This window comes from Oncorhynchus nerka, linkage group LG21, assembly GCF_034236695.1.
Source record: "Oncorhynchus nerka isolate Pitt River linkage group LG21, Oner_Uvic_2.0, whole genome shotgun sequence".
Taxonomy (NCBI): domain Eukaryota; kingdom Metazoa; phylum Chordata; class Actinopteri; order Salmoniformes; family Salmonidae; genus Oncorhynchus; species Oncorhynchus nerka.
In genome coordinates, this window is record NC_088416.1 from 13,000,948 (window position 1) to 13,015,294 (window position 14,347).

General features: G+C 42.9%; 1 protein-coding gene and 1 long non-coding RNA gene across 2 annotated transcripts; both read left to right on the plus strand.

Moving 5' to 3' along the window:
* The first annotated feature begins 5,004 nt into the window (after positions 1-5,004).
* On the plus strand, positions 5,005-5,924 carry LOC135563492 (uncharacterized). Its single transcript, XM_065006140.1, has 3 exons — positions 5,005-5,296; positions 5,378-5,529; positions 5,802-5,924. The coding sequence occupies exons 1-3, from the start codon at positions 5,005-5,007 to the stop codon at positions 5,922-5,924; spliced, it is 567 nt and encodes a 188-aa protein (XP_064862212.1).
* Positions 5,925-11,309: 5,385 nt separating this feature from the next.
* Positions 11,310-14,056, plus strand: LOC115103952 (uncharacterized). The gene is made up of 2 exons (XR_010460354.1): positions 11,310-11,774; positions 13,021-14,056. It is a non-coding gene; the product is annotated as an uncharacterized LOC115103952 (long non-coding RNA).
* Positions 14,057-14,347: the final 291 nt, after the last annotated feature.

Here is a 14,347-nt window from a genome sequence, read left to right on the forward strand (position 1 = left end):
TGCAACGAGGTTAGTGGAAGAACAGCATCTAGTAAAGATGAGGTCGAGCGTATTTCCTGCCTTGTGAGTAGGGGGAAGGTGAGAGGGTGAGGTCAAAAGAGGAGAGGAGTGGAAAGAAGGAGGCAGAGAGGAATGAGTCAAAGGTAGGCGTGGGGAGGTTAAAGTCGCCCAGAACTGTGAGAGGTGAGCCGTCCTCAGGAAAGGAGCTTATCAAGGCATCAAGCTCATTGATGAACTCTCCGAGGGAACCTGGAGGGCGATAAATGATAAGGATGTTAAGCTTGAAAGGGCTGGTAACTGTGACAGCATGGAATTCAAAGGAGGCGATAGACAGATGGGTAAGGGGAGAAAGAGAGAATGACCACTTGGGAGAGATGAGGATCCCGTGCCACCACCCCGCTGACCAGAAGCTCTCGGGGTGTGCGAGAACACGTGGGCAGACGAAGAGAGAGCAGTAGGAGTAGCAGTGTTGTCTGTGGTGATCCATGTTTCCGTCAGTGCCAAGAAGTCGAGGGACTGGAGGGAGACATAGGCGGAGATGAACTCTGCCTTGTTGGCCGCAGATCGGCAGTTCCAGAGGCTACCGGAGACCTGGAACTCCACGTGGGTCGTGCGCGCTGGGACCACCAGATTAGGGTGGCCGCGGCCACGCGGTGTGGAGCGTTTGTATGGTCTGTGCAGAGAGGAGAGAACAGGGATAGACAGACACATAGTTGACAGGCTACACAAGAGGCTACGCTAATGCAAAGGAGATTGGAATGACAAGTGGACTACACGTCACGAGTGTTCAGAAAGTTAAGCTTTACGTAGCAAGAATCTTATTGACTAAAATGATTAAAATGATACAGTACTGCTGAAGTAGGCTAGCTGGCAGAGGCTGCGTTGTTGACTATGTAGGCTAGCTGGCATTGGCTGCGTTGTTGACACTACACTAATCAAGTCGTTCCGTTGAGTGTAATAGTTTCTACTGTGCTGCTATTCGGGGCTAGCTGGCTAGCTAGCAGTGTTGATTACGTTACGTTGCGTTAAAAGAACGACAATAGCTGGCTAGCTAACCTAGGAAATCGCTCTAGACTACACAATTATCTTTGATACAAAGACGGCTATGTAGCTAGCTATGTAGCTAGCTACGATCAAACAAATCAAGCCGTTGTACTGTAATGAAATGAAATGAAAAATGTGATACTACCTGTGGAGCGAAGCGAAATGCGACCGGATTGTTGAGTGCAGAAGTTCTGTCTACCAGATCCACGGGTAAAATCCTGTAAATCCTGTATGTAAATGCACCATTAGAAGCTGGATGTAGAAACCAATGGCATAAACTAACAGAACAGATAATACAACCACTGTTGTAATGTGTGGCGGAAAGAAGCAAACATTATTTTTTGTCCCTAACAGTGACTACGCTTTTCCACTTGTGTTTTAACTAGCTATCCCCCTTTCCCTTTCTTTAAAATTTCTCATGAATGGATTTCACATGAATTCTTGGTTAGTCCCATCTGTGCAAATGGTATGTCCGGCATCTAGTGGTGTTTTGCAGTATGACATGACTGGAGTCCTGTCTATCTCTGTAACATGCTGACCAGACCAGACGCTTCGCGTGTGCGAGCGTTGCAAAATAAATGTACACATACATGTTATTCAATCACTGCACCCACACTGAGCGAGCATCTGCTTAGCCAGGTGCTAAAATAGAACTTGGTTCTATTTTTGACACTGGACGAGCTGCAAGTCCTGCATCTTCCATCTCCTCATTGGTTTTTAGGAGCATATACCCACGTGCCATCTCCTCAGTGGTTTTAAGGGGAATATATCAAATCTAATTTCAAATCAAATGTATTTATAAAGCCCTTCTTACATCAGCTGATATCTCAAAGTGCTGTACAGAAACCCAGCCTAAAACCCCAAACAGCAAGCAATACAGGTGTAGAAGCACGGTGGCTAGGAAAAATTCCCTAGAAAGGCCAGAACCTAGGAAGAAACCTCTGAGGGGTGGCCACTCCTCTTCTGGCTGTGCCGGGTGGAGATTATAACTGAACATGGCCACGATGTTCAGATGTTCATAGATGACCATCAGGGTCAAATAATAATAATCACAGTGGTTGTCAAGGGTGCAACGGGTCAGCACCTCAGGAATAAATGTCAGTTGGCTTTTCATAGCCGATCATTCAGAGTATATCTACCAGAGTTGAAAACAGCAGGTCTGGGACAAGAAGCACGTCCAGTGAACAGGTCAGGGTTCCATAGCCGCAGGCAGAACAGTTGAAACTGGAGCAGCAGCACAGCCAGGTGGACTGGGGGCAGCAAGGAGTCATCAGGCCAGGTAGTCCTGAGGCATGGTCTTAGGGCTCAGGTCCTCCGAGAGAGAGAGAAAAAGAGAGAAAGAGAAGGAGAGAATTAGAGAGAGCATACTTAAATTCACACAGGACACCGGATAAGACAAGAGAAATACTCCAGATATGACAGACTGACCCTAGCCCCCGACACAAACAACTGCAGCAGTTGGAGGCTGAGACAGGAGAGGTCGGGAGACACTGTGGCCCCATCCCGACGATACCCCCGGACAGGGCAAAACAGGCAGGATATAACCCTACCCACTTTGCCAAAGCACAGCCCCCACACCCCTAGAGGGATATCTTCAACCACCAACTTACCATCCTGAGACAAGGCCGAGTATAGCCCACAAAGATCTCCGCCACGACACAATCCAAGGGGGGGCGCCAACCCAGACAGGAAGATCACGTCAGTGACTCAACCCACTCAAGTGACGCACCCCTCCTAGGGACGGCATGGAAGAGCATCAGTAAGCAAATTGATATAAAACATCCCCACTAAAAAGAAAATTATGCTCACGAATTTCTACAAAATGAGCACAAATTTATATAAAACATGGTTACAAATTATGAAACGAGCTCACAATATACATACACTATACTTTTAGTTTTGGATGTTATGATGATATTCCCTGGAGGTCGGGGCCCACAGGGCAGGTGCCCTGCTTGCCCATTCGGTAATCTGGACTTGATCATCAAGTTAAACCACAGGTATTGTTGTTACACATCCTCACACTGTCTTGGAGGATAAAACTGAGACTGTAGCCAGCTTCCATTTTACCTAATTTTATTGTCCAAAGAATGTTCTCATAGTCCAGAAGTATTGGATGAAAATCCACAATGTTGGTGCCACACAGGAGCACTGACCAATCTGCCTCCAAAAGAGGACTGCTGGTTTTGAGGATGGTGTGGAGGTCAGTGGTTGATGATCTGAGCACCCCCTGAGATGGTGAGTGTGGTTTCAGTAGACCAATGTTGAGCTGGTAGATCAAATAGGAGCTTCGGGGAAAGGTAATTTAGTGCTTTGAATGTGGTTCATATGGCCTTATAGTGGATTCAGGACTTGGACAAGGAGTCAATGCAGGTTAAAGATGCATTTACATGGGGTTTTGGATGATAGTGTCAAATTTCTTAGAATGAGTGATAATATTGTAGTTCGGGGACTGGAGGGGAAAATAGTCAAGTTGGGAAATGTGCAAATATTTAGATACAAATATATAGTCAAGTTGGGGATTATTCAGATATATCTGTTGAATAAGAGAAAAGACTGAAAGATCAAATCTTACAGTATATTAAATTCATATCATTGGGCCAAAATTGGTTGAATAAACATTGTTTCCACCTCATTTCAACAACAAGAAAATCTATGTGATGACGGCGAATCAACGTGGAAAACAAAATTGGATTTTTTTCACCCAACTTTAAACCAACATTTTTGGTTGATTTCCCAAATTTAAATCAAAACTAGACATTGAACTGATGTCTGTGCCCAGTGGGATTGGATTTCTGTAATCATATCAGCTCATTTGTCATACTTCTTCTAATCATCCAGAGAGAATGTACCTTTCTTTGAGGTTAACCTTTGAGATGACCTCCCTCAAGGATTCTCGCTCTTTCCTCGGAGCAAATTTATCCCACATTTTTAGCAAAGTCGCCATTGGTGGCCATGTTTCTCAAGATATTGCGACCATGATGCCTGTGGACAAAGATATTAATATCATCTTAAACGTGCAACATATCAAATAATTTCTGCTGTCTGTGATTAAAAACAGTACTGTCACGTTCTGACCTCTGGCAGCGTGACAGTACTTTTGTGTTTTCCTTGTTTTAGTGGTGGTCAGGACGTGAGCTGGGTGGGCATTCTATGTTGTGTGTCTAGTTTGTCCGTTTCTATGTATTGCCTGATATGGTTCTCAATCAGAGGCAGGTGTTAGTCATTGTCTCTGATTGGGAACCATATTTAGGTAGCTTGTTTTGTGTTGGGGCTTTGTGGGTGGTTGTTTCCTGTCTTTGTGTTATCTGCACCAGAAAGGACTGTTTCGGGTTTTGCCATGTTTATTGTTTTGTAGTGTGTTCATGCTTGAGTTTCTCATATTAAAAAAACATGGACACTTACCACGCCGCGCATTGGTCCTCCGATCCTTCTCGCTTCTCCTCCTCAGATGAAGAGGAGGAGGATAACCCTTACAGAACCACCCACCAAACAAGGACCAATCGGCGTGGTAATGAAATGAATGAAATGTTTAAATGTAAATGTAAATGTAATGAGCAGCAACAGCGGCCGAAGACACAAGACTCCTGGATGTGGGAGGAAATCCTCGACGGGAGAGGTCCCTGGGCAAAGCCAGGGGAGTGTCACCATCCCAAGGAGAAGCAGCAGCAGCAGGAGCAACAGCAGCAGAAAAAGCAGCAGCAGGAGAAGCAACAGAAGCAGCAGAGGAAGTGGCAGCAGCAGAAAAAGCAGCAGCAGGAGAAGCAACAGAAGCAGCAGAAGCAGCAGCTGCAAAAGCAGAAGCCTGAGAGGCAGCCCCAAAATTTGAGTCTGAGAGGGTCGAGGAGTTATTGGACAGATTGGAGGAGAGTGAACGGATGGGAGATGAAGAGACACTCGAGGAGTTGTTAATAGAATTGGATAGGGGGTGAAGAGAGAGAGCTGTTGATATGGCGTAGTATGCAAGGCATCCGCCCTGAGGTGCGTGTCCCCAGCCCGGGACCACCAGTCCCGGCACCCCGCACCAGGCTGTCTCTACGTCCCACCAATACAGGTGCTCCCGCCTGTCCGGCGCTACCAGAGTTTCCGCCCCTCAGTCCAGAGGCGCCAGAGCCCCTCAGTCCAGAGGCGCCAGAGCCCCTCAGTCCAGAGGCGCCAGAGCCCCTCTGTCCAGCGAAGCCAGATTCTTCCTCCTCTCCAGCGCTGCCGGAGTCTCCCACCTGTCCGGCGCTGCCAGAGCTTCCGCCCCTCAGTCCAGAGGCGCCAGAGCCCCTCAGTCCAGAGGCGCCAGAGCCCCTCTGTCCAGCGCTGCCAGAGCCTTCCTCCTCTCCAGCGCTGCCGGAGTCTCCAGCCTGTCCGGCGCTGCCAGAGCTTCCGCCCCTCAGTCCAGAGGCGCCAGAGCCTCTCAGTCCAGCGGCGCCAGAGTCTCCCGTCTGTCCAGAGCTGCTAGAGTCTCCCGTCTGTCATGAGCCGCCAGAGCCGCTAGTCAGCATGGAGCCGCCAGAGCCGCCAGTCAGCTTGGAGCCGCCAGAGCCGCCAGTCAGCTTGGAGCCGCCAGTGCCGCCATTCAGCCAGGATCTGCAAGAGCCAGCATTCAGCCAGGATCTGCCAGAGCCGGCATTCAGCCAGGATCTGCCAGAGCCGCCATTGAGCCAGGATCTACACGAGCCGCAAACCAGCCTGAGCTACCTCTCAGTCCTGAGCTACCCCTCAGTCCTGAGCTACCCCTCGGGCCTGAGCTACGCGTGCTGCTACAGATGCAGCAGCACGCGTGCTGTCCCTTTCACCTCACTGCCCACGGCCCTCTGGAGGTGGAGTACATGTCACCCAGTGTGGCCATGGCAGCACAGGACACTGCAGAGCGCAGGTTCTTCACCTGAATCATAATAACATGCACAGGACCAGCTATTAATGTTGAACAGTACAACCCACAGACATCAGAAACATGACACAATAATTTGACTTGTTCTCCAAATGTAGCAGATTTGTGCAGATGAATGAATAGGGCAGTGAATGAATACAGCTACCTCATTTATAATGGCAAGGCAGATATCATCGAGTTTAGGCATCAGTATGTCCATGTGGTTCTGAGCCATAACACGGAGAGAGGTCAAGCCCTCAATCTTCTTCTTCTTCAAACATGATTTAGACCTTGTTTATGGAAAGTGTTTATTTCTGTATTTCAATGTTGCAACTTGCTGAAAATTGTCCACAGTGTTCATATCATCTCGATTAAGCAGATTTTTATTTTTACATCCAGAGTGCATCAAACATGATTTAGAGCTTGTTTATGGAAAAGTGGTTATTTCTGCATTTCAATGTTGCAACTTGCTGAAAATTGTCCACAGTGTTCATATCATCTCGAAAAAGCAGAACAATCTTTTTTTTTTACATCCAGAGTGCATCAAACCTGATTTAGAGTTTTTTTTAATTGAAAAGTGGTTATTTCTGCATTTCAATGTTGCAACTTGCTGAAAATTGTCCACATTGTTCATATCATCTCGAATCTGATAATAATGCAGATATCTCACCTCTAGTTGTTGTTTCTTCTTGTAATCCTGATAATAATGCAGGAATCTCACCTGAAGTTGTTGTTTATTCTTGTAATCCTGATAATAATGCAGATATCTCACCTCTAGTTGTTGTTTATTCTTGTAATCCTGATAGAAATGCAGATATCTCACCTCCAGTTGTTGTTTATTCTTGTAATCCTGATAATAATGCAGATATTTCACCTGAAGTTGTTGTTTCGTCTTGTAATCATGATAATAATGCAGTTATCTCACCTCTAGTTGTTGTTTCTTCTAGTACTCCTGATAATAATGTAGATATTTCACCTGAAGTTGCTGTCTTCTTGTAATCCTGATAATAATGCAGATATCTCACCTGAAGTTGTTGTTTATACTTGTAATCCTGATAATGATGCAGATATTTCACCTGAAGTTGTTGTTTCTTCTTGTGATCCTGATAATAATGCAGATATTTCACCTAAAATGGTTGTTTCTTCCTGTAATCCTGATAATAATGCAGAAATCTCACATCTAGTTGTTGTTTCTTCTTGTAATCCTGATAATATTGCAGATATCTCACCTCTAGTTGTTGTTTCTTCTTGTTATCCTGATATCAATGCAGATATCTCACCTGAAGTTGCTGTTTCTTCTTGTAATCCTGATAATAATGCAGATATCTCACCTGAAGTTGTTGTTGCTTCTTGTAATTCTGATAATAACGTAGATATCTCACCTGAAGTTGTTGTTTATTCTTGTAATCCTGATAATAATGCAGATATCTCAGCTCTAGTTGTTGTTTCTTCTTGTAATCCTGATAATAATGCAGATATCTCACCTCTAGTTGTTGTTTCTTCTTGTAATCCTGATAAAAATTCAGATATCTCACCTCTAGTTGTTGTTTCTTCTTGTAATCCTGATAAAAATGCAGATATCTCACCTGAAGTTGTTGTTTATTCTTGTAATCATGATAATAATGCAGATATCTCAGCTCTAGTTGTTGTTTCGTCTTGTAATCCTGAAAATAATTCAGATATCTCACTTGAAGTTGTTTTTTCTTCTAGTAATCCTGTTAATAATGTAGATATTTCACCTGAATTTGCAGTGTCTACTTGTAATCCTGATAATAATGCAGATATCTCACCTGAAGTTGTTGTTGCTTCTTGTAATTCTGATAATATTGGAGATATGTCACCTGAAGTTGTTGTTTATTCTTGTTATCCTGATAATAATGCAGATATCTCACCTGAAGTTGTTGTTTCTTCTTGTTATCCTGATAATAATGCAGATATCTCATCTCTAGTTGTTGTTTCTTCTAGTACTCCTGATAATAACGTAGATATTTCACCGGAAGTTGCTCTGTCTTCTTGTAATCCTGATAATAATGCAGATATCTCACCTGAAGTTGTTGTTTATTCTTGTAGTCCTGATAATGATGCAGATATTTCACCTGAAGTTGTTGTTTCTTCTTGTGATCCTGATAATAATGCAGATATTTCACCTGAAATGGTTGTTTCTTCTTGTAATCCTGATAATAATGCAGATATCTCACCTCTAGTTGTTGTTTCTTCTTGTAATCCTGATAAAAATTCAGATATCTCACCTCTAGTTGTTGTTTCTTCTTGTAATCCTGATAAAAATGCAGATATCTCACCTCCAGTTGTAGTTTCTTCTTGTAATCCTGATATCAATGCAGATATCTCACCTGAAGTTGCTGTTTATTCTTGTAATCCTGATAATAATGCAGATATCTGCAGATATCCAGCAGCAGTGGGAGGAGGAGGAGTGAAGAGTTTTTCTTCTTCTGGTTAGGTTAAATTGATGACTGGCCTTGAGTAATTTGTGTATCTGTAATTATTTAAAGAAACAGCGTGCTTAAAGCATCAGACAAGTTACGTACATAAAGTTGATTTTATTAAAACATGGGGTGATTGTTAGAAAGAACAGATGACTCTTGGTTGACCAAGATTTATTTTAGTTGGTGACAGCACTAGAACATGATTTAGGGGCTCCAGAGTGGCGCAGCGGTCTAACACACTGCATCTCAGTGCTTGAGGCATCACTAGACACCCTGGTTCAAATCCAGGCTGTATCAACTTGGTTCAAGCAGACCACCATCATCCCTGAGCCCAAGAACAGAAAGGCAACCTGCCTAAATGACTACAGACCCGTAGCACTCATGTCCATAGCCATGAAGTGCTTTGAACGGTTGGTAATGGCTCACAACACCATTATCCCAGAAACCCTAGACCCACTCCAAATTGAATACAAACAGATCCAGGCTGTATCACAACCGGCTTCGAATGGGAGTCCCATAGGGCGGCGCACAATTGGCCCAGTGTCGTCCGGGGTAGGCAGTCATTGTAAATAAGAATTTGTTCTTAAATGACTTGTCTAGTTAAATAAAGGTTACATATGAATAAAAATATTGTTTTATGACAAACCATTTTCTACAAATCCGTCAAGGCACCAACTTTTTAAAACAAAGGTTTCAAACCAATTCATGAATGTAATGATAATTACATGATAATAAATTGGCTGAATATTATACAATGACTTATCAACAGCTGTAACAATTTGACCCCCACAGGAAATCTACACTGGCAATTCTAGAATATACTATATAGCCTAGACACCTGGTTAAACTATCATTATGACATCATGGATGAATTCTAGAACAATACTATATATCCTAGAAACCTGGTTAAACTTTCATTATGACATCATGGATGAATTCTAGAATATACCTCAATCTGTTTAAAATGATAATTTTGACCTCATGGATGGCCAGTCTTTGTAATCATAGTGTAGTGAATTCAGGGGGTAGCCCTGAGCTGAACTGAAACCTGGGTCCAGTGACTGTCAAGCCAACACCATATAACTGTTACACCAAGATGTCTGAACTTCTTGACGAGTTCGCTAGGTGTTGGGTTACGGTTGCTACAATAGCTTTCTCTATGAATGTGAGAGTGGTTACATTTCTCCAGCCCCCATCCGTCAGCTGTTTACCAAACCAAGTCTCTGGGCAGCCATTTTGTTGCTGTTTAAAAAACCTGCACAACCAATCTGCAGTTGAAACAACAACAAATATGTCATTCCACCACTGTTTTGGTAATAAAATGATGATGGGGCTGGATAAATGTAACTACTCTCAAATTCATAGACAGACCAATGGATGCAAGGACTGACCATCCATGATATCAACATATTTTTTAAACCATGTTAAGGCTATACAGTGTTGATTTACATTGTTTCTAAACTTTGGAGTAAAAAAAGCTTATTTTGGGGTTCTGATGGGGTACAACAGTTGAACTAAGCTCATGAGGCATGTGTTAAATTCTTCAAGAACCAATGGCTATAAATTAAAAATGAAAAAGTCACAATATGGATGTAGCAATTGCAGATTTCCGCTTTAACACCAAACATCAGTTCAACAACTGCAGAGTTTGTGCCTCTGTTTTTAAGACAGTACTTACTAGTGTTAATCAGGGAACGGTTTCTCAAAACCATCTTACGGTTAAGTTCACCGTTAGAACCATTGGATGCTTTAAGATGCGTTTGCAAAACCGGGCCCAGATATCCAGGTTCCTCCTTCTCTTCTTCCTCCTCCTTCTTCGATGTAAGAGTCATCTCCCCCTCCACCTCTTTCACTCCATAAACTGCATCCTCCTCTCCTTTTACTGTAACATCCTCCTCCTTTCCCTCTGAACGCATCTTCCTCTTCTTTCACAGTAACGGCCTCAACCTCTACTTCTTGTTTTACTGTGATATCCTCCTCTTCTTTAGAAGGAGAGTAGCTTAGTGACCGCATGGTCGGAGATGTTACCTAGCTAGGCTAATGCTAACTTATCCAGACCGCTAGCTGACTAATAACAACAACACCGTAAATATGAAATTATATCAGATAACTAACTAGACGACAGAAGTGGGTTTAAAACACATTTGCTATTTTGTCTAGCAAGCTACCGAGGTGAATGACTAACGGTTTCTGCTGTTGAAAGAAGCGTTCCGTCCACTAGATTATACGTTACACTAACATAATTGCCTTAATTAAAGTCGCAGACCGCTATCTGCTGACTGGAGTGGGGAACGCAGTTGAGTAAAACGTATATTTGACTTTCAGGCAAGTTAAAGTGTATGAAGCATGAGTTTTTACTCACCAGTGTAACAACAGCATTGCCTTCGAGTCCCACATGATGTATTGTTACATCATGTAGGAGCAGTATAGACCTAGTCTGTTCATTATTTACATCTATATGATGTATTGTTACGCCATGTAGGAGCAGTATAGACCTAGTCTGTTCATTATATACATCTACATGATGTATTATTACACCATGTAGGAGCAGTATAGACCTAGTCTGTTCATTATGTACGTCTACATGATGTATTTTTACACCATGTAGTAACAGTATAGACCTAGTCTGTTCATTATACACATCTACATGATGTATTGTGACGTCGCTGCTTATTTATTATTATCTGTTAGTTTGACTGAAATAATCAGAAACTTCCTTAAAAATGCAGATGTCAAGTTGATGTAAAGTGTGATTCTCACGGATTAAAATCTGCACTAATCAACACATGCATCTATCTGATAATCTCAATGTAATATTATTATTTCATAATAAAACATTTTAAACGATTTGTTTGGAAAAACATAACTTTTCCCTCAACTGTATCGGCACGCGTATCTGCAGATTGCGTTGTGAGTCTATCAGGCGACGCTGGTAGTGTGACGTATAATCTAGTGGACGAAACACTTCAACAACAACAGCGAGTCATCCACCTCGGTAGCCAACATAGCTGAAAAATTCAAGCTGTTTAGACTGTTTCGGTGTATATTAACCACTATGATTTAAACACACTTCTGTCGACTTATGCCGTTTACCTAGTTACCCCCTTTAATTCCATATTTACCTTGGTAGTAGCTAGCTGGATAGCTAACATACACGACCATAAGCTCCCTAAACTACTCTCCTCCTGCTAAAGAAGAAGAGGTCTGCTGGATGGAGAAAGAAGGTCTCGTGAAAGAGGAGAAGGAAGAGGATGAAACAATAAAACAAGAAGTAGAGGGTGAGGTTGTTACAGTGAAAGAAGAAGAGAAAGTCGTTTCAGTGAAAAAAGAGGAAGACGCGTTCAGCGTGAAAGAGGAGGATGTTACTGTGAAAGAAGATGTGGAGGAACGGGAAGATAACAGTCACATCGAAAGAGAAGGAGGAGGTGACTAGGGATCTGATTAACAACATTCAGTACTATCTTGGAATGGGGCACAAACTGTCTGCAGTTCTTGAACTGATGCATGTTTAAACTATTTTACTGAAGTCCTACTCTTTATTATGTTGTTTATAATGTAGGAATTGATGAAGCTACATAACAAAATAACATAACGTGTTCACTAAACTGTAACGTGTATACCATCAAAGAGCGGGCCACCAACAAAACGCATTAATGCATCCAACATATTATTTTATTTTAGTTAAATATATGTTAATATAATGGTCTCTACAGCCTAAAAACTAACATAATAAATCAAACTTGTCATCAAATGTTTTTGGTTGCTTACACACATTTTACAGATGTTATCAGAGGTGCAGCAAAATGCTTATGTTTCTAGCTCCAACAGTGCAGTAATACCTACCAATACTTATCAATACACACAGAAAACGCCAAAATAAGAAGAAAGAAATGAAGAAATACCAGAACGATTTCAGACTCAGGAATATAAATATTTAAGCAGAGCCTCCCAAGTGGTGCAGCATTCTGAGGCACTGCATCTCAGTGAAAGAGGCGTCACTAGAGTCCCTGGTTTGAATCCAGGCTACATCACAACCGGCTGTGATCGGGATTCCCATAGGGCGGTGCACAATTGGCCCAGCATCGTCCAGGTTAGGGGAGGGTTCGGCCGGCCGGGACGTCCTTGTCCCATCGCGCTCTAGCGACTCCTTGTGGAGGCCGGACGCATGCATGCTGACTTCGGTCGCCAACTGGACGGTGTTTCCTCCGCCACATTAGTGTGGCTCGCTTCCAGGTTAAGCGAGCAGTGTGTCAAGAAGTGCAGTGCGGGTTGGCAGGGTCGTGTTTCGGAGGTTGCATGGCTCTTGACCTTCACATCTCCCCCGAGTCCGTAGGGGAGTTCAATTGGATATCACGAAATTGGTGAGAAAAAAAGGTTAAAAGTACAAAAATATATATACACTGGTACTAAAAATTAGATTTTTTGATCACCTGGCAGATGTGTAAAACCATGTAAACACCTGCAAGAATTCGGTTAGAAGTGAATCACCTGCCTGGACATACTAAGACCTACACAGAGACCTGCATTTTGAAGTTGGTTTAATAATTATTGTGAAAATTGACTTCAGGTGATTGAGGGATCTAGTCTTGATTAAACATCATAGGAAGTTTTATCATGTGGAGGTTTCATTCAGGTCTCTGTTTAATTAAATAAGCTGTTTGTCTTTGACAGGAGAGAGACCAGACTCTCCTTCTGACAGCAAGAAGAGTCCTTCAGGGGAACCAGGCCCTGAAACGTCCAAACCAGCAGGACGACATCACTGCTCCCAGTGTGGAAAGAGTTTTACTCAGGGAGCCTGAAAACACTGAAGAGAAGCCTTACCACTGCTCCTTGTGCAGAAAGAGTTTTAGGTGGTTAGGGAGCGTGGAAAGGCATGAGAGGACACACAGAGGAGAAAAGCCTTTCCAATGTTCCCATTGTGGAAAGAGTTGTTCCCAGTTAGGGAGCTTGAAGGAGCATGAGAGGACACACACAGGAAAAAAGACATACCGCTGCTCCCACTGTGGAAAGAGATTTACCCGGTTAAGGTACCTGAAGGAGCATGAAAGAATACATACAAATACACAGGAGGAGAAGACATACCACTGCTCTCATTGCGGAAAGACATTTTCCCCGTCAGAGGACCTGAAAACACATGAGAGAATAGAGAGGCTGTGTTCTGACTTGTGTTTTTGACTGAGAATTTGTGTTTTTGTTTGGGCTGTCAGACTTGAGAACTTTAATTGCGATTAATCCATTGTCCGAAAGGGTTAAAAACACTGAAAACATCCAAAATACATACTGTATACTGCTAAAATCTACAATGCCATGTAAAAACAAGATGACATTGTAATATTTTTAAAATGGTATAACTTTTTGCTGGACCCCAGGAAGAGTAGCTGCTCCCTTGGCAGGAACTAATGGGGATCCATAATAAACCCCAGGAAGAGTGCATGCTGCCTTTGCAGGAACTAATGGGGATCCATAATAAACCCCAGGAGGAATAGCTGCTGCTTTGGAAGGAACTAATGGGAACCCATAATAAACCCCAGGAAGAGTAGCTGCTGCCTTGGCAGGAACTAATGGGGATCCATAATAAACCCCAGAAAGAGTAGCGGCTGCCTTGGCAGGAACTAATGGGGATCCATAATAAACCCCAGGAAGAGTAGCTGCTGCCTTGGCAGGAACTAATGGTGATCCATAATAAATACAAATACTTGTATCAATATATTTGTGTCTTTTTACTCTCGGATTCTAAAATGCTAATTAGCATCAAAGTAGACGACATGGAAGACTACAAATCCCTGCACGCTCCTGCTTGTCATCTCTAGCCGACACCTTTCACAGAACAGTTCACTGAATTGTCCATTGAAATACATTTAGCCAATTTAATCATTGCTACATTTAGCTAATTTTAGATAGTTAATCCAGAGATTCTTACCTTTGCCTCGATTTGACAGTCATCCCGATCATCATGGAATTTGTCGTTCTTTATGATAGCCACTTTAGCGGCTAATTA

Excerpts from the sequence above, each read along its gene's own strand:
- LOC135563492 (XM_065006140.1), top strand. The coding sequence starts at position 5,005 with ATGCAAGGCATCCGCCCTGAGGTGCGTGTCCCCAGCCCGGGACCACCA. Across the intron at positions 5,297-5,377 it reads GCCAGAGCTTCCGCCCCTCA|CGCTGCCGGAGTCTCCAGCC; the intron begins GTCCAGAGGCGC and ends CCTCCTCTCCAG. Across the intron at positions 5,530-5,801 it reads ATGAGCCGCCAGAGCCGCTA|ATGCAGCAGCACGCGTGCTG; the intron begins GTCAGCATGGAG and ends GTGCTGCTACAG.